Here is a 21,507-nt window from a genome sequence, read left to right on the forward strand (position 1 = left end):
CGGCGTCTGGTAAGACAAGGGGCGGCGGTCTATGTATTTTTGTAAACAACAGCTGGTGCAGGATATCTAAGGAAGTTTCGAGCTATTGCTCGCCTGAGGTAGAGTATCTCATGATAAGCTGTAGACCACACTACCTACCGAGAGTTTTAATTTGTATGCTTTGTAGCTATTTACATACCACCACAGTCAGAGGCTGGCACTAAGACAACATTGAATGTATTCCACCCTTGGCAAACAAGAAAACGCTCACCCAGAGGTGGCGCTCCTAGTAGCCAGACACTTTAATTCATGCAGGGAAACTTAGATCCTTTTAACCAAATTTCTATCAGCATGTTAAATGTGCAACCAGAGGAAAAATAACTCTGGACCACCTATACTCCACACACAGTGACACATACAAAGCTCTCCCTCACCCGCCATTTGGCAAATCTGACCATAATTCTATCCTCCTGATTCCTGCTTACAAGCAACAATTTAAGCAGGAAGAACCAGTGACTAGATCAATAAAGATCAATAAAAAAGTTGTATAGGAAGCAGATGCTAAGCTACAGGACTGTTTTGCTAGCACAGACTGGAATATGTTCCGGGATTCCTCCGATGGAATTGAGGAGTACACCACATAAGTCATTGGCTTCATCAATAAGTGCATCGATGACCTAGTCCCCACAGTGACCGTACGTAATACCCCAACAAGAAGTCATGGATTACAGGCAGCATCCGCACTGAGCTAAAGGTTAAAGCTGCCGCTTTCAAGGAGTGGGACTTATAAGAAAGCTTATAAGAAATCCCGCTATGCCCTCCGACGAACCATCAAAGAGGCAAAGCGTCAATACAGGACTAAGATTGAATCATACTACACTGGCTCTGATGCTTGTCGGATATGGCAGGGCTTGCAAACCATTACAGACTACAAAGGGAAGCACAGCTGAGAGCTGCCCAGTGACATGAGCCTACTAGACGAGCTAAACTACTTTTATGCTCGCTTCGAGCCAAATAACACTGAAACATGCATGAGAGCACCAGCTGTTCCGGAGGACTGTGTGATCACGCTCTCCGAAGCCAATGTGAGTAAGACCTTTAAACAGGTCAACATTCACAAGGCCGCAGGGCCAGACGGACTACCAGGATGTGTACTGCGAGCATGCGCTGACCAACTGGCAAGTGTCTTCACTGACATTTTCAACCTCTCCCTGTTCAAGTCTGTAATTCCAACATATTTTAAGCAGGCCACCATAGTCCCTGTGCCCAAGAACACTAAGGTAACCTGCCTAAAAGACTACCGACCCGTAGCACTCACGTCTGTAGCCATGAAGTGCTTTGAAAGGCTGGTCATGGCTCACATCAACACCATCATCCCAGAAACTCTAGACCCACTCCAATTTGCATACCGCCCCAACAGATCCACAGATGATGCAATCTCTATTGCACTCCACACGGCCCTTTCTCACCTGGACAAAAAGAACACCTATGTGAGAATGCTATTCATTGACTACAGCTCGGCGTTCAACACCAAAGTGCCCTCAAAGCTCATCAATAAGCTAAGGATCCTAGGACTAAACACCTCCCTCTGCAACTGGATCCTGGACTTCCTGACGGGCCGCCCCCAGGTGGTAAGGGTAGATAACAACACATCCGCCACGCTGATCCACAACACAGGGGCCCCTCAAGAGTGTGTGCTCAGTCCCCTCCTGTACTCCCTGTTCACTCATGACTGCACAGTCAGGCACGACTCCAACACCATCATTACATTTTCCAATGACACAACAGTGGTAGGCCTGATCACTGACAACGATGAGAGAGCCTACAGGGAGGTGGTCAGAGACCTGGCCGTGTGGTGCCAGGACAACAACCTCTCCCTCAACATGATCAAGACGAAGGAGATGATTGTGGACTACAGGAAGAAGAGGACCGAGCACGTAGCCATTGTCATCATCGGTGCTGCAGTAAAGCAGGTTGAGAGCTTCAAGTTTCTTGCTGTCCACATCACCAACAAACTAACATGGTCCAAGCACACCAGGACAGTTGTGAAGAGGGCACGACAAAACCTCTTCCCTCTCAGGAGACTGAAAATATTTGGCATGGGTCCTCAGATCCTCAAAAGGTTCTACAGCTGCACCATCGAGAGCATCCCGACTGGTTACATCACTGCCTGGTGTGGCAACTGCTCAGCCTCCGACCACCAGGCACTACAGAGGGTAGTGCGAACGGACCAGTACATCACTGGGGCCAAGCTTCCTGCCATCCAGGACCTCTATACCTGGCAGTGTCAGAGAAAGGCCCTAAAAAATGTCAAAGACTCCAGCCACCCTAGTCATAGACTGTTCTCTCTGCTACTGCAGAGGCTTCTAAACAGCTTCTACCTGAAGCCATAAGACTCCTGAACATCTCGTCAAATGGCTACCCAGACTATTTGCAGTGCCCACCCCCCACCCCCTCTTTACACCACTGCTACTCTCTGTTGTCATCAATTCATTGTCACTTTAATAACTCTACCTACATGTACATACTACCTCAACTAACCGGTGCTCCCGCACATTGACTCTGCATCGACACCCCCCTGAATATAGTCTCGCTATTGCTATTTTACTGCTACTCTTTATTTACTTGTTACTTTTATCTCTTGTTCTTATCCATATTTCTTTGAAACTGCATTGTTGGTTAGGGGCTCGTAAGTAAGCATTTCACTGTAAGGTCTACTACACCTGTTGTGTTCGGTGCGTGTGACTAATCGATTTTGTTTTGACTGTCATTTCTCTTTGCTTATTTGAGCTGTGCTTGCCATAATAAAAATGGCAAACAAAAAAAGAAAAGTCCTCTCACTGTCAACTGCGTTTATTTTCAGCAATATTATGTAAATATTTACATGAACATAAGATTCAACAACAGACATAAAATGAACAAGTTCCACAGACATGTGACTAACAGAAATGGAATAATGTGTCCCTGAACAAAGGGGGGAGTCAAAATCAAAAGTAACAGTCTGTATCTGGTGTGGCCACCAGCTGTATTAAGTACTGCAGTGCATCTCCTCCTCATGGACTGCACCAGATTTGCCAGTTCTTGCTGTGAGATGTTACCCCACTCTTCCACCAAGGCACCTGCAAGTACCCGGATATTTCTGGGGGGAATGGCCCTAGCCCTCACCCTCCGATCCAACAGGTCACAGACGTGCTCAATGAGATTGAGATCCAGGCTCTTCACTGGTCATGGCAGAACACTGACATTCCAGTCTTGCAGGAAATCACACAGAATGAGCAGTATGGCTGGTGGTATTGTCATGCTGGAGGGTCATGTCAGGATGAGCCTGCAGGAACGGTACCACATGAAGAAGGAGGATGTCTTCCCTGTTACACACAGCTTGAGATTGCCTGCAATGACAACAAGCTCGGTCCGATGATGCTGTGACACACCGCCCCAGACCATGATGGACCCTCCACCTCCAAATTGATCCCGCTCCAGAGTACAGGCCTCTGTGTAACGCTCATTCCTTCGACGATAAACGCGAATCCGACCATCATCCATGGTGAGCCAAAACCGTGACTCATCAGTGAAGAGCACTGTTTGCCAGTCCTGTCTGGTCCAGCGATGGTGGGTTTTATGCCTGGTGAGGACCTGCCTTACAACAGGCCTACAAGCCCTCAGTCCAGCCTCTCTCAGGCCAGCCTCTCTGCCTCTCTTTTTTTTAACCTTTATTTAACTAGGCAGGTCAGTTAAGAACAAATTCTTATTTACAATATTGAGTTTTACCAAGTTGGGCTATCTTCTGTATACCACCACTGCCTTCTCACAACACAACTGATTGGCTCAAACGCATTAAGAAGGAAAGAAATTCCACAAATGAACTTTTAACATGGAACACCTGTTAATTGAAATACATTCCAGGTGACGACCTCATGAAGCTGGTTGACAGAATGCCAAGAGTGTACAAAGCTGCCATCAAGGCAAAGGATGGCTACTTTGAAGAATCTCAAATATAAAATATATTTGTTTTACAGATTGTCAGACTTTTATAAAACAGCAAGACTTTCTGCATCACGCGTGAGGTGTAGGCTAGGTGCCGCTGGAACAGGGGTGGAGTGCTGCCAGAGCACTACATCCCTCAAATATAAAATATAACACTTTTTTGGTTACTACATGATTCCATATGTGTTATTTCATAGTTTTTATGTCTTAACTATTATTCTACAATGTAGAAATTTTCAAAAATAAAAAAGGTGTGTCCAAACTTTTGACGGGTACAGTATATTTACTCATGTGAACTGCAATGAGACTGATAGACTGGAGTCTTGAATTAATGAAAATAATTAAATGGTTTTTATATCATCTAAGGATGCATCATCTACTGGTGGGAAATACATATGGATTTGTAGACACATGCTTGTTCACAAGAGGGTGGTTGGAGAAATAAGTAGAGGAAGTGGGAAGGACCATCTGCTCTCCTTTTCAGAAATCCTGACAACCGCAGGGCTCTCCAGAGGGTGGTGTGGTCAGCCCAACGCTTCACTGGGGGCACACTGTCTGACCTCCAGGACATCTACAGCACACGGTGTCACAGAAAGGCCAAGAAGATCATCAAGGACCTCAGCCACCCGGCGCATGGCCTGTTCACCCCGCTACCATCTAGAAGGCAGAGACAGTGCAGGTACATCAAAGCTGTGGACAGAGAGACTGAAAAACAGCTTCTACCTCCAGGCCATCAGACTGTTAAATAGTCACCACTAGCCGGCCTTGGCCCAGTACCCTGCCCATGGCTCCGGGCCATGGATCATCACTGGAGGCTCCGGGCCATGGATCATCACTGGAGGCTCCGGGCCATGGATCATCACTGGAGGCTCCGGGCCATGGATCATCACTGGAGGCTTCGGGCAATGGATCATCACTGGAGACTCTGGACTGCGAACCGTTGCTGGAGGTTCCGGACTGTGAAACATCGCTAGAGGTTCCGGGCTGCTGACCGTTGCCGGAGGCTCTGGACTGGGAACTGTCGCTGGAGGTCTGGAGGGTAGAGCTGGCACAACGAGTCCTGGACAAATGACCACCTTCGCACGGCAAGTGTGGGGAGCTGGCACAGGACGCACTGGGCTGTGAAGGCACACTGGGGACATAGTGCGTAGAGCCGGCGCAGGATGTACTGGAACCTGGAGGCGTACTGGAGACCAGGAGCACTGAGCCGGCACAACCCGTCCTGGACAGATACCCATTTTAGCACGACAAATGCGGGGAGCTGGCACAGAACGCACCGGACTGTGGAGGCACACTGGAGACACTCGTAGAACCGGAAAACATTGCACCTGAACGGTGACCAACTCCACACGGTGAGTACAGGGAGTTGGTTCTGGTTCCCACTGTGGCTCCGCCAACCACCACATGTGCCCCCCCCCAAAGATTTTTTTGAGGCTGCCTCTCAGGCTTCCGTCGTGGCCACGAACCCTGGTGTCTTCGATGTTGCTCCTTCGCTGCCTCCGTCTGCTCCCATGGAAGGCGATCCTTTCCGGCCAGGATTTCCTCCCATGTCCAGGATCCCTTCCCGTCCAATATATCCTCCCACGTCCAGGATGTCTACTCCTCCTGGGCACGCTGCTTGGTCTGTGGGTGGTGGGATCTTCTGTAACGATCGTTGTTGGAAGGATTGGACCAAGGTGTAGCGTGGAAGGCGTTCATCATATTTATTAATGTGAACCAGCAACAAAACAAAAAAGAGTAACAAACGAAACGTACAGCTTTGTAGGGCTAAAAAGCAACAATACAAAATCAAGATCCCACAAACAACAGGTGGGGAAAGGCTGCCTAAATATGATCCCCAATCAGAGACAACGATAGACAGCTGCCTCTGATTGGGAACCATACCAGGCCAACATAGAAAATAAAAAACTAGACTACCCACCCTAGTCACACCCTGACCGAACCAAAATAGAGAAATAAAAGGTTCTCTAAGGTCAGGGCGTGACATCTGCACTATGTTCATAGTCATTGAACACTGGTCACTTTAATAATGTTTACATACTGTTTTAACCCACTTCCTATTTATATACTGTATTCAAGGCTCATCCTATATATACTGTATTCAAGGCTCATCCTATATAACTACAGCTGTACACACCTTTTCTATTCAAATACTGTCCATACTGCCTATTTCACACCATTATATATTCAATACATTTCATAATTGTTATTATAATTGTTTATTTGTGTATTGTTAGGTATTACTAGAAACATAAGCATTTCGTTGCACCTGCGATAACATCAGCAAAATATGTGTACACAACCAATAAAATGTGTTTTGGTTTGATTTTGATTATCTTTACTCTTCACTTAAGCACTTCTGTTGGCTATGTGTATCACTATGTCTATACAATTCATCCCCATGAGCAAATTGAGCTCTAATTTCTGTGGTAAAAATTACCCTGTTACTGTACTTGGAATTACAAGTCATTGTCGATGTAATCTACTAGCAATATTTTTAAAAATGTGTGATTTGTGACCCATTTCCAAAGATGAAGCTTACAGTATTTAATTGGAAGTTGAGATCAGACAAGTTTCTTGAGGGTTGGCAGAGCCTCAGGCTTTCATGCTTGCATTTTTGTGCTCTAGCCTTTCTGGACCTTTTCCTTTCACATAGCCATAGCAATGGAACTGACAATGCCAGTGATGAGGTTGGGCGGTTTGAACCCATAGCTAACCAGGGCAGGAGAGGAATGTGAGAGAGCCAGTTTGTCCTGTGGTGCAAGCAAACCTTTGCTCTCTTCTCTGTGCTCCTGAAGTCCCAAAATCTTTCCTGTTTCACACACCTGCATACCTGACTCCGGAGCGTTATAGTGGCTGCTCCACCCGGTGCCATGAACAGGAAATTCAGGTCCTGCAACCATGATGATGTTTAAATAGCAGATAGGCTCTAACTATGGAATGGAAAACAACAAAAAGGAATGATTACATTCTCTGTCACCTTCACCCTGAAACATCTCAATCTCCTCATCAAGGTCCTAATCCACTGGTAAAATAAAATAAAACATATGATCGCAGTCTCATTCCAGGGATGATCTGTGATTGCTTAGTGACAAATTTGAATAATAATATGTCTCATAAACTATTTTAAAACGCAACTCAGTGTGTGGTGAAGGAAAAATGTACCCCCTCAGATCCCCAATTTGGTATTCCAAAATGCTTAAAGTCATCATTTGCATTCTTCCACCACATCAAGTAGAGTCAGTGAGATCTCCAGGTGCACCTGTCTGTTTTACAACATCTCAAAGAATTTTGTCAATTAGTGAAGCAAGACATTACCTAGTGCAGGGATGGGCAACTGGCGGATCAATTTCCAAAAACATACTGTTGACAGGGGGCAATTTCTAAATGCATCAGCAGTTTTGCTCTTGCTTTGTCAGTCACCGACAGTCACTCAATTAGCCCATGTCAGCTAACCTTTTTTAGATTGATAATTTATTCTAGCGGCCAGCTATCTAAACTTGTAGTAATCATAGTCAAATTATCGACTGGGGGCCCCCCTTTGATCATCTGATATCATATTAATAAACGAAAACATTTCTCTCCATTCTATGGCAAAATGTGTAGAATTCCAGGAAGTTAGCAGTAAAAATTCACATTTTTCTCCCCACTGCATGGCAAAATGAGAAGAGTTGCATGAAATTAGTTATAAAATAGCAAAATATTCTCTCTGCCCAAGGCAAAATGTGTAGAATTTCAGCAAACTTGTTTTCTAACTGCAACATTTTCTCTATGCCCCATGGCAAAATGTGTATAATTGCAGGAAACATACATTTTTTCTCTCTGCTGTCAAGAGGAGGCCACTAAAATGTTTTGCTCGCAAGGTGGGGTGCCCAAAAAAATGTTGCTTAGGGCCCCCAAAAGGCTATGTCTGGTTCTGACTGCAAGTGTGGGTATGGATGTTGGTATACAGACCCTTGAGCCACTGTGGCCCTTCAAGATGAGTTCAGCTTTTTTGTGCCCCCCACCCCCATTAAAGTTTCCCACCCCTGACCGGTCATGATGCTCCAAACTATCTTGTTACACCTGTATCTCCCATAGGCAGCTCCTCCATACAGTGAGTGCACCCTACCAGCTGCCACTGTCTGAGCATGTATCCAGTGGCAGCTAGATCACTGCACCTCTGCAGCACACACTAAGGATTATCAGAGAGTCCGTTAAACACAGATAAACTGTCACTATAAATCTACTAACTGAACAAAACAAGCTCTTATATGCTTTCAGAGGAGCAAGCCTTCAGTCCTTTTAATTCCTCCAAAAAAAGGTGTCAACTATAACTGGCAATTATCCTACTGTCGAAATCATACTATACAGGATGACACTATACATTTCTAGAATGGTTCATATTCAGCATTGCATAACCTTCTCCTATGGTGTCCATCAAATAATTTTCATTCCCTTCTGTTTCCCCTATTGTTTATTACAATATCTCCCCCACTACAAACAAAGTAACAGTACATTTTCTGGTGTTTGGTTTTCTTGATCAAACTGAACTTCGTAATCTTTGTAAGCCTCTTTTTATAAAGCTGTTTTTTAATCTAAGTTTGATGGATGTCGTTTTCTATGACATAATTGTGTACTTTTTTATGAAGTATTAAGGCCTACTATTATCCATATTCATTTTCTCAAGCATGTCACTGAGTGCATTTGTCACGCCTTGACAATAGAGCCCTCTGGGTTCTCTATGGTGTTTTAGATCAGGGCATGACTAGGGGTTTTTCTAGTCTATATTTTCTATGTTGATGTGAGTATGGTTCCCAATTGGGGATCATGCTTAGTGTGGTCCTTTTCCCACCTGTGTTGTGGGATATTGTTTTGTTTAGTGCCTATGTGCGCTACGTACTGCACGTTCATTTATTCTTTGTTGTTTTGAAGTTTCACTGTAATAAATATGTGGAACTCTACTCACGCTGCGCGTTGGTCCACTCATTCTTACGACGAACGTGACAGAATTGTCCTAATGTAGGCCTAATCCTTTACATCTGCTTCTCTCTGCGTTTAATCTAAGCTTACTTTTCTGATACATCCATTCCCTGTTTTAATCCTATTGACCTAAAAGCAGGCAGTGATTTCCACAAGTGCCTCCCTTTTATTTTCACAGAGAAAATAGTATTCTTAGCTTAGGGGTCAAGTAGTACTCGAGTTTGAGAATAAAATTAGGACAAAATCAGCAAAATAACACTTGACTATTTTACTTTTATGCTCACTTGATCTAACTTGCTGGTCATTTCTCGCTTGCAGTGATGAGGGTGCTGTTAAATTGGATCCCACAATGAAAACAGCAGGCAGGCTGTTTTCAAACAATGGGATGAGAGGTGGCCTATCTACATAATATGCTGCTGTGCACTCACAGAACAGGCCTACAAGGGTAGGCTATAGGCTATAATTAGCAAATGAAGTACCTAACTGTGATATCAGATGGGTTGAATTAGCTTTTGCAGTGATGTGGCTCTGCCTGAAAAGAGTTGGTGGCTGCATAGCAAGCCTACTTGGCTCTATTCTAAGCACCTACAATAGCCCATTGCATCGTGTGAGGCCAAAAAGCATTTTACTAAGTCATATTGCCCATTATCCAACCTGCAAGTCCCCTCCTTTGTGCTTATTATGATAATACAGGCCAAAGCACAGAATCAGAATGACATATTCTCTGAGTGATAAATGGACAGCACCGTAGTGGTGGAGAAATCTATTTCTTTAAAAATATATACGGTCATGATGCATATTTGAGATTCTTCAAAGTAGCTGCCTTGACGATAGCTTTGCACACGCTTGGCATTCTCTCAACCAGCTTCATGAGGTAGTCACCTGGAATGCATTACAATTAACAGGTGTGCCTTGTTAAATGTTAATTTGTGTAATTTCTTTCCTTCTTAATGCGTTTGAGCCAATCAGTTGTGTTGTGACAAGGTCAAATCAAATCAAATCAAATTTATTTGTCACATACACATGGTTAGCAGATGTTAATGCGAGTGTAGCGAAATGCTTGTGCTTCTAGTTCCGACAATGCAGTAATAACCAACAAGTAATCTAACTAACAATTCCAAAAAACTACTGTCTTATACACTGTGTAAGGGGATAAAGAATATGTACATAAGGATATATGAATGAGTGCTGGTACAGAGCAGCATAGGCAAGATACAGTAGATGGTATCGAGTACAGTATATACATATGAGATGAGTATGTAAACCAAGTGGCATAGTTAAAGTGGCTAGTGATACATGTATTACATAAGGATGCAGTCGATGATATAGAGTACAGTATCTACGTATGCATATGAGATGAATAATGTAGGGTAAGTAACATTATATAAGGTAGCATTGTTTAAAGTGGCTAGTGATATATTTACATCATTTCCCATCAATTCCCATTATTAAAGTGGCTGGAGTAGAGTCAGTGTCATTGACAGTGTGTTGGCAGTAGCCACTCAATGTTAGTGGTGGCTGTTTAACAGTCTGATGGCCTTGAGATAGAAGCTGTTTTTCAGTCTCTCGGTCCCAGCTTTGATGCACCTGTACTGACCTCGCCTTCTGGATGACAGCGGCGTGAACAGGCAGTGGCTCGGGTGGTTGATGTCCTTGATGATCTTTATGGCCTTCCTGTAGCATCGGGTGGTGTAGGTGTCCTGGAGGGCAGGTAGTTTGCCCCCGGTGATGCGTTGTGCAGACCTCACTACCCTCTGGAGAGCCTTACGGTTGAGGGCGGTGCAGTTGCCGTACCAGGCGGTGATACAGCCCGCCAGGATGCTCTCGATTGTGCATCTGTAGGAGTTTGTGAGTGCTTTTGGTGATAAGCCGAATTTCTTCAGCCTCCTGAGGTTGAAGAGGCGCTGCTGCGCCTTCCTCACGATGCTGTCTGTGTGAGTGGACCAATTCAGTTTGTCTGTGATGTGTATGCCGAGGAACTTAAAACTTGCTACCCTCTCCACTACTGTTCCATCGATGTGGATGGGGGGGTGTTCCCTCTGCTGTTTCCTGAAGTCCACAATCATCTCCTTAGTTTTGTTGACGTTGAGTGTGAGGTTATTTTCCTGACACCACACTCCGAGGGCCCTCACCTCCTCCCTGTAGGCCGTCTCGTCGTTGTTGGTAATCAAGCCTACCACTGTTGTGTCGCCCGCAAACTTGATGATTGAGTTGGAGGCGTGCGTGGCCACGCAGTCGTGGGTGAACAGGGAGTACAGGAGAGGGCTCAGAACGCACCCTTGTGGGGCCCCAGTGTTGAGGATCAGCGGGGAGGAGATGTTGTTGCCTACCCTCACCACCTGGGGGCGGCCCGTCAGGAAGTCCAGTACCCAGTTGCACAGGGCGGGGTCGAGACCCAGGGTCTCGAGCTTGATGACGAGCTTGGAGGGTACTATGGTGTTGAATGCCGAGCTGTAGTCGATGAACAGCATTCTCACATAGGTATTCCTCTTGTCCAGATGGGTTAGGGCAGTGTGCAGTGTGGTTGAGATTGCATCGTCTGTGGACCTATTTGGGCGGTAAGCAAATTGGAGTGGGTCTAGGGTGTCAGGTAGGGTGGAGGTTATATGGTCCTTGACTAGTCTCTCAAAGCACTTCATAATGACGGATGTGAGTGCTACGGGGTGGTAGTCGTTTAGCTCAGTTACCTTAGCTTTCTTGGGAACAGGAACAATGGTGGCCCTCTTGAAGCATGTGGGAACAGCAGACTGGTATAGGGATTGATTGAATATGTCCGTAAACACACCGGCCAGCTGGTCTGCGCATGCTCTGAGGGCGCGGCTGGGGATGCCGTCTGGGCCTGCAGCCTTGCGAGGGTTAACACGTTTAAATGTCTTACTCACTTCGGCTGCAGTGAAGGAGAGACCGCATGTTTTCATTGCAGGCCGTGTCAGTGGCACTGTATTGTCCTCAAAGCGGGCAAAAAAGTTATTTAGTCTGCCTGGGAGCAAGACATCCTGGTCCGTGACTGGGCTGGGTTTCTTCCTGTAGTCCGTGATTGACTGTAGACCCTGCCACATGCCTCTTGTGTCTGAGCTGTTGAATTGAGATTCTACTTTGTCTCTGTACTGGCGCTTAGCTTGTTTGATAGCCTTGCGGGGGGAATAGCTGCACTGTTTGTATTCAGTCATGTTACCAGACACCTTGCCCTGATTAAAAGCAGTGGTTCGCGCCTTCAGTTTCACACGAATGCTGCCATCAATCCACGGTTTCTGGTTAGGGAATGTTTTAATCGTTGCTATGGGAACGACATCTTCAACGCACGTTCTAATGAACTCGCACACCGAATCAGCATATTCGTCAATGTAGGGGAGGTATACAGAAGATAGCCCTATTTGGTAAAAGACCAAGTCCATATTATGGCAAGATCAACGCAAATAAGTAAAGAGAAATGACAGTCCATCATTTCTTTACGACATGAAGTTCAGTCAATCCTGAAAATTTCAAGAACTTTGAAAGTTTCTTCAAGTGCAGTCGCAAAAACCATCAAGCGCTATGATGAAACTGGCTCTCATGAGGACCGCCACAGGAAAGGAAGACTCAGAGTTACCTCTGCTGCAGAGGATAAGTTCATTAGAGTTAACAGCCTCAGAAATTGCTGCCCAAATAAATGCTTCATAGAGCTCAAGTAACAGACACATCCCAACATCAACTGTTCAGAGAAACTGCGTGAATCAGGCCTTTATGGTCAAATTGCTGCAAAGAACCCACTACTAAAGGACACCAATAATAAGAAGAGACTTGCTTGGGCCAAGAAATATGAGCAATGGACATTAGACCAGTGGAAATCTGTCCTTTGGTCTGATGTTTCCATCCGGCGTGTCTTTGTGAGAGTAGGTGAACTGATGATCTCCGCATGTGTGGTTCCCACCCAAAAACCTTGGAATGAGCAGGTGCTCTAAAAACTTTTGACAGGTAGTGTATATATATATATATATATATATATATATATATATATATATATATATATATATATATATATATATATATATATATATATATATATATATATATATACATTATATACTGTATATTTTTTGTATATGTTTTTTCAAGATGAGAAGAGAATCATCCAGCCCATTGGGTATCTCACTACACCACCCATATCCCATGTCTTGAAACATGTAGACAGACAGATTAAAATAACATTTACATCATAATACTTCTGACAGCCAACTTTCTAGCTCAACCTCAAACTTCCAGACTTTGTAGCATTCCCAGAAAGCATGGATCAGTGAATCGTTATTAGTTTTACACTTAAGACATGACTCTGCCATTGTGCTGTAGAATTTGTGAATTTTTACTTGTATAATACATTCTACACATTAGTCTATACTGGATTAAGCATACATGTTTGTTAACTGTAATTTCATTAGTTATGCTTCAACTTTCCTTCAATATTGTGCCAGCATCAGTTATTTTTAAGAATCAGTTCCAATAGTTTATCTTTTTGTCTTAGAGTTTGTCAGTTTTATAGGCTCCCTGCAAGGTTTTGTACTGTATATCTTCCCTCTCAAATGAACATAATTTTCTGACTCAAATAAGTTCTCTCTCTGGGAGGAGAGAGAGGGAGAGCGAGAAAGCAAGAGAGAGAGAGAGAGAGAGAGCGAGAGAGAGAGAGATGTCAACAGACCACCTACCTACCTGAGACAAGGCTGAGTATAGCCCACAAAGCTCTTCCCCAACACATGAGCCCAAGAGGGCGCAAGACCGGACAGGAAGATCAGGTCAGTAACTCAACCCACTCAAGTCGAGCATAGCGAAGAAATCCTGGCAAGACGTGATGCACCCCTCCTAGGGACGGCATGAAAGAGAACTAGTGAGCAAGTGACTCAACCCCCATTATAGGGTCAGAGGCAGAGAATCCCAGTGGAGAGAGGGGAGCTGCCTTGGCAGAGACAGCAAGGGCGGCGGTTCGTCACTCCAGTGCCTGGCCGTTCACATTCGCACCCCTGGGCCAGACTACACTCAATCATAGAACCTACTGAAGAGATGGGTTTTCAGTAAATAAATAATGGTCAAGACTGAGTCTGCGGCTCTTGCATTGATTGGCAGACAATTCCATAAAAATTGGGCTCTAGGAGAAAGCCCTGCCTCCAGCTGTTTGCTTAGAAATTCTAAGGACCATAAGGAGGCCTGCATCTTGAGACCGTAGCATATGTGTAGGTATGTACGGAAGGACCAAATTGGAGAGATAAGTAGGAGCAAGTCCATGTAATACTTTGTAGGTTAGCAGTAAAACCTTGGAATCAGCCTGGAGTAATATGATAAAATTATATTACTCGCAGCCGTATTTAGCACTAAGTGAAGTTTATTTAGTGCTTTATCCAGGTAGCCGGAAAGTAGAGCATTGTAGTAGTCTAAGTGACAAAAGCATGGATTAGCTTTTCTGCATATTTTTTTTTTACAAAACATTTCAGATTTTTGCAATGTTACGAAGATGGAAAAAAATATGTCCTTAAAATATACTTGATATGTTCGTCAAAAGAGAGATCAGGGTCCAGAGTAACGCCAAGGTCCTTAACAGTTTTATTTGAGATGACTGTACAACCATCAAGATGAATTGTCACATCAAACAGCAGATCTCTTTGTTTCTTTGGACCTAGAACTAGCATCTCTGTTTTGACCGAATTTAAAAGTAAAACATCTGCCGTCATCCACTTCCTTATGTTTGAAATACAGGCTTCGATGGTAGGCAATTTTGGGGCATCACCATGTTTCATCTAAATGTACAGCTGTGTGTCGTCCACATAGCAGCGAAAGTTGACATTGTGTTTCAAAATTACATCACCAAGAGGTAGAATATATAGTGAAAACAATAGTGGTCCTAAGACGGAACCTTGAGGAACACTGAAACTTACCACTGATTTGTCAGAGGACAAACCATCCACGGAGACAAACGGATATCTTCCTGACAGATAAGATCTTTGAATAGTCCTGCAGGGCGAGCCTTTTAAAGGGGCAATCTGGTATTCAAACAATAACAAAGCGCCTTCGCCTCCACCTTATTTTGTTAAACAGCTGAGGAATGGGGCTCGAGAAATGTAACCACTCCCAAATATAGAGATGCAAGGACTCTCACATATGGATGCAATTACTGACCCTCCAGATCAAAATTATAGTTTTAAACATGTTTTGAAACTATAAAGTGTTTGTTTACAATGACATTGTTTACAAATAATGGAGTAAAACAAGCTTATATTTTGAGTTCTGATGGGGTAAGACCATTGCTCATGAGGCATTTATTCAAGAATCAATAGCTATATATTAATAATAAGTCCAAAAATGGATGTACAAATCCCAGATTTCCCCATGAATGGAATTCATGAATTTATTAAATCTGATGTCATCCAACAGGCACCAACACACATCAACAAAACTCTCCAATCCATTAATTCACACATGCACACTCACACGTGTGATTGACGATAATATATACATAAGGTTATCCTTGAAAGTTGGAGGGCCTGATGCAAAGTGCACATTGGATTCATGTGATACAGATCGTCTAAACGTATCTCATAATAATGACTTACTATCTCATAATAATGACCTACGATCTCATAATAATGTCTTACTATCTCATAATTATAACTTACTATCTGATAATTCTGACTTACTATCTCATAATTCTGACTTACTATTTCATAAAGCGTAGTCAGATTTGTTTTGGGGGCTATATCATCAGCTATATCGCCAGCTATATCATCACAACAGCTCTGTAGTCTTATAATAACATTTCAGTTGTGAGGTGATGAAAAATAAACCCGTGCCATTTTAATAGCCTACTTCATGAGTGACGTAAACGGTCTCCCTGTAGCATGGGCTCCCCCCGTGATTCTATGTGCGAACTACTGTGGTATCCTCCGTAGACGACGATCCCCACGTAAAAAGAAACGTTACATTCATTTCGCTTTTTCCTCATCTGGTTAAGTTCGCTGCCTCCAAATGTCACTCGTAGACGTCTAACGCCTGGAACCGGTTGTTTGTGCATTGCTTCTACCAAAAACTTGAAGGAGATAAATAGTTTCACTGGTTTTATAACCGAACATTTTCCTCTAGTGTGAATTTGTTACAAACACTCCATATGTCGAAGATCCTTTAAGAGTTTAACCGGCTTCCAAGACGCGAGGATGAATTCCATACGACGGGTGCCTTCAAGGGTGAAAACCAAAATGACCGAAACCAATTTAGGTGCGGAAAGGGATAATTTTGACAAGAAGCAGGTAAATATTTTACTCCATGTGTAACTCTGTGTCGTTGTATGTGTCGAACTGCTTTGCTTTATCTTGGCCAGCTCGCAATTGTAAATGGGAACTTGTTCTCAACTTGCCTACCTGGTTAAATAAAGGTGAAATAAAAAATATGAATAACCTTGTGATGGTGGATGCATTTGCCCAGCTCAGCTGTTTGTTTCACGGCTTTTCGACAAACCAGTGTTTGAAATAGCACGTGAGGTCTTTAATTTCTCCAATGTTAATTTTATTTGCGCACAGGCAAGGTAGCGTGTTTCCAAAAACAGCGCTTGTGAACTGTATAACTGTAATATGATGCTCGAGAACGTTTTGATGCAAAATCTGCACCTGGTCCATCACATGAGTTGCTAGTTTGGCAGGCCTGTGGCACCCCGCGTGGCGAAACATTATTCCCAGCATAATTGAACGTTCTGTATGCCATTCAAGCATCTGGTAGTGGTTGCTTGTGATGAATAATTGAGGTTGAGATGTAGGCCTAATTCCTTTACATTGATCAGCCATGCCGCTATCGCAAAAAAATATATACGTCTCACTGTCCAGACATTTTAACTGTATCATTTCCATCATCCAAAATGAATAGCCTAATCATCTATTTCCAAATAATTTATTAGGAAATTACACTCTCTAGGTCGTGTTAATGACATCAGTAGTAGACCTTTTTTGTTGTTGAAGTATCTTAGAATTTTATTTGCTTTTTGCTTTCATTTTCGCCTTGTGTCATTTACTTACAATCAGGGATCTGATTGGCAACACATTGTCTGCCTCTCAGGGAAGTCCTGGCTCTCAATACAAGGCCTATCATGTTCAGCTAATCATTCTTGTTTGGCTACCTTGTCCTGACTTTCCCCTTGCTCTTTTTCCTAAACCTGTTAATTGAGACTGTGGCAGCAGACCCAGAGCTATCCTTTATAGAGTGTATTGAAATAGTAGTACAAAGTAACTTTAGAAACAATTTCCTGTGGATGGTTCGCCGCATGGCAAATGCATCACTGAAGTTGAAATGACTGGACAGTAGTAACCTACTGGACTGCTCCATCTGGAATGACTGGACGTCCAGCAAATTCAAAACGGCAACAGTCTGTGTGACTCTGGCATGAGGCAAGAGGAATCTCTGCCTTCTCCTTGTGCCTTTGTTACAGTACCTCATTTGAATATATTGGATTGATTTGCTGCAAAAATACAGGACCTATTAGTCTTGTCACACTACCAGTATCAGAATACTAGGAAGTAAGGAAGCAAAAGAAACAACATGAAGCGGACAAAGTTTGAGGAAAACAGTTCTAATGTTGGAAAAAACAGCCTTATGTTGTGACCCAGAGTCACATTTGTTTATTTTGCAAGCTAATTTACAAAAGTAGGTTTTAAAGGACCGTAGAGTTCAGTCTGCTTTGTTTTCTTTTCTGCCAAGGAAAATCTGGTATCATAGTATCGAGATACTGGTTTCATGACAACACTAGAACCAAAAGTCACACAAGGTCAGCCAGAAAAAGTTAGTTTAGTGATGATACTAAACTGAATCAATGAGGAAGAGAAAATGCATTCCTTTGGCCTGCTAGATGGAAGGAGAGGGAGATTGTGTGGTCCCTTTGACTGCATTGTTGACTGGATATTTAAGATTAGCATATCAGATCATGTAAGAGGCGCAGTCACATGCCCTTGGCACATCTCTGTTCAGCGCTGCCATAGACAAGAGATCCTGACATGTTACATCCAAACAGTGGCTGGCTTTAGTCTAGCCATTAGTCAGTAGGGCCCTATGAAATCCCTCAGATTTATTTTCCAAATTCAGTTTTTTCCATTTAAATTCTTTCTGTGTTATACGATTTACGCTAATTTTATCATCAGAAAGCGTGTCTAATAATGTGAATGAATAAAACGTTGACAATTTAATAAGATATAACTGTACAATTGTAATGATGCAACACAACATTGCACTATTTAAAAAAATAATAATCAAAGCAAGTGCTTCAATAAAAAATAAAAAAATCAAAGCAATAGGCAAAACCTAGAGTTATACTTATGTAAAAAAAACTAAACTTAGCATATTGTTTTTTGTTAAATAAAGTGCTTCACATAATTGTTTCATTTTAAATACATTTAAAAAAAGATTCATGCAAGAATCTAGGCAATAATGCAGCATTAGGCAAAACCTATGGAACTACCTTATAAGCTGCTATGTCTGTCCATTGTAAGTTTTCCATCTATCACAGACATCTCCATTGAAGTACATGATTGTCAGCCTCTTTGTGTTGAGCTCGGTGAGTGCCTCTCGCTTGTCTGTGAGTAGAGTCTTGTATTTGCTGAAACTCCTCTCACAGTCGACTGAGCTGACTGGGAAGTAGATGTAGGGCACTGCCACTTCTGCAACTCTTGGGAATCTCACACTCAGGCCCCTCCGGGTAATCAGCAAGCTCCAAAGCAGGTGAGGGCTCACTGGACACACAGTGCTGATAGGCAATCCATTCTTCACTGAGCTCTGTTGATGGGCTTGCCATGTGTTTCAGTTGTGTGCAGGCTTCAATCTGCTTTTCCATGGCTGGAGCTTGCCTGTAGACCTCTCTGGCTGGATTTGTAGCATGCATCATGGAGCGGTCTTGGCACCACACCCACATGTTTTTGCAGTTCCATTCACTAGGTAAGAGCCCAGATCCTTTGACATTATATGCAGACACTGCTGTGGGAAGGTGGGTTCCTTCCAGGATTGACAGAGTTGTCATCAGTTTGGAGCAGCCCTCTGAGATAAAGGTTAGCTTGACAGTGAGGGCCTGCACCTTCTCCTCTGTTTCCAGCTGGCTGAGGATGTTTGTGACTGCCTGGGATGATGTTTCTGCCAACAAACTCTCTTTACAGATGAACATGCGCTGCATGTTACTTCCCTGCCTCAAAACAGCTATTCCATCTGGAGCTCATGGCTTCAGGAGGAGCCTTGTCCTGCACAAACTCCTTCATTAAGAGGAAGCTCACCCATCTTTTCTTTCTGGCAGGCTTCTTGAAGGAGACAGATCTCATCCATGTCACAAGTGATGCAGCTTCAGAGAAGTAGTTGTTGTGCTGCCAGGTCTCATCTACCAGATTGATGACACGACAGAGACCGGTTATATGGACACTGTTGGGCGTCACTCCTTTCAGAACCTCCTTGTATGCCTTCAGGTAGTAGGAGGCATTATGTGACCACTGCCCAGGCATCATTCAGGTTCAGATGGTTGCTGTGGAGGGAGGCTAGTATAGCTTGGGAAACCGTTGAGTAGTTGCATCTGTCCATGAAAATGACATCCACCAGAAAGTACTGGTTTTCAACACCTGCAATGAAAGATAAGGAAAAACGAATTATGTTTCAACCCAAAAAAGTGTTATTTAAATTTCAAGTCTAAACGCAATATAGATACAGCGGTAGTTGGCTAGATGGAGAGGTAGACAGCTGCTGACTTTATGCATCGCTATATTTCACCACAATAGCTCGTTGTTTGGAATATCACAATTTGCATGCGGACAATTCACATTGGAGATCCAAATTGGTAATGAAATTACAAGAAATCAGTAATGGAATTACTGCAACTAAATTGGCTACAATGGGAAATCATAATATTCACACTCCACAGTTGGGTCACTGTTTTCGTTTGCCTTGTGTCTGGTGGTCAAAACAAGTGTTTTTAAATTGTCTGACTCTGGACATCTCACATACACAAGCCCCATCTTTCCATTTACTGTAACCAGTTTCTTGCTGTTTAAGTACTTACCTAGATGACTAACTTACCTCAGTTTTGACCTGTTGCTTTTAAGTGCAACACATCCTTTTTGCCAGTGTACAGTTCTCTGGGTTGTCCAGGGAAACCAAGCATCTACAGGAAAATGAAGAAGCCAGGGGAGCTATGTAGGGGGTGGTTTGGTAAGCTATGTTACTATTATTTACAGCTGACATCATCCATTTTGTGTGGCACAGCATAGAGTTAGACACTTAGGGGAGTGAAAGCACAAACATCCGGTAGCATAGGCATGGTGCTGACACACAGGGCTAATGTGAACATTTTTGAGAGGTGGAGGAGGAGACTGGAATGACTGTAGTACCATTTTAAGGTGACACAGCAGTAGTAAACTTCTGCATCCCTTGAGTGGGTGTGGGCAAGGCGGGTCGCTTGGAATGTTTGGATTCTATCAGAATCTCACAGGCTTGTTGTCCAGAAGAGGAAGTGTGTCTCTCCAGCACAGAACACTCCCCTTTATATCCAACCATTGTAGGATGGTTTGAAGCAATGGCAAGTCCTTGTTGCGTCACCTACAGTGCATTCGGAAAGTATTCAGACCCCTTGACTTTCTCCACATTTGTTATGTTACAGCCTTATTCTAAAATGTATTAAATATTTTTTAATCTACACATAATACCCCATAATGACAAAGCAAAAAAACATGTTTTTATAAATTTTGGCAAATGTATTAAAAATAAACAGATACCATATTTACATACAGTACCAGTCAAAAGTTTGGACACCTACTCATTCCAGGGTTTTCCTTTATTTTTACTATTTTCTACATTGTAGAATAATAGTGAAGACATCACAACTATAAAATAACACATGGAATCATGTAGTAACCAAAAAAATGTTAAACAAAACTATATATATATATTTATTTATTTGACATTCTTCAAAGTAGCCACTCTTTGCCTTCGTGACAGCTTTGCACACTCTTGGTATTCTCTCAACCAGCTTCATGAGGTAGTCACCTGGAATGCATTGCAATTAACAAGTGTGCCTTTTTAAAAAGTTAATTTGTGGAATTTCTTTCCTTCATGCGTTTGAGGCAGTCAGTTTTGTTGTGACAAGGTAGGGGTGGTATACAGAATAGTCCATATTATGGCAAGAACAGCTCAAATGATCAAATAGAAACAACAGTCCGTTACTTTAATGCGAGAAATGTCAAGAACTTTGAACGTTTGTTCAAGTGCAGTCGCAAAAACCATCAAGTACTCCTCTCATGAGAACGGCCACAGGAAAGGAAGACCCATAGTTACCTCTGCTGCAGAGGATAAGTTCATTAGAGTTAACTGCACCTCTGATTGCAGCCCAAATAAATGCTTCAGAGTTCAATAACAGACACATCTCAACATCAAATGTTCAGAGGAGATTGTGTGAATCAGGACTTCATGGTCGAATTGCTGCGAAGAAACCACTACTAAAGGAGACCAATAAGAAGAAGAGACTTGGTTGGGCCAACACAAGCAATGAACATTAGACCGTTGGAAATCTGTCCTTTTGGTCTGCTGAGTCCAAATTTGAGATTTTTGGTTCCA

The 21,507-nt window shown here is 43.1% G+C and overlaps 1 protein-coding gene across 2 annotated transcripts in view; it reads left to right on the forward strand.

Moving 5' to 3' along the window:
- Positions 1 to 15,814: 15,814 nt before the first annotated feature.
- LOC112233536 (huntingtin-interacting protein 1-related protein) overlaps positions 15,815 to 21,507 on the forward strand; it is a 33,655-nt gene continuing 27,962 nt past the window's right edge. Inside the window, exon 1 of one of the 2 annotated variants that reach the window (XM_024401247.2) lies at positions 15,815 to 16,190. In XM_024401247.2, the coding sequence (XP_024257015.1) occupies positions 16,098 to 16,190 (93 nt within the window). In that variant the 5' untranslated portion in view covers positions 15,815 to 16,097. The remainder of the gene's footprint in view (positions 16,191 to 21,507) is intronic. The other variant, XM_024401246.2, reaches the window with a different exon arrangement.

Source organism: Oncorhynchus tshawytscha, linkage group LG04 (genome assembly GCF_018296145.1).
Source record: "Oncorhynchus tshawytscha isolate Ot180627B linkage group LG04, Otsh_v2.0, whole genome shotgun sequence".
NCBI lineage: Eukaryota > Metazoa > Chordata > Actinopteri > Salmoniformes > Salmonidae > Oncorhynchus > Oncorhynchus tshawytscha.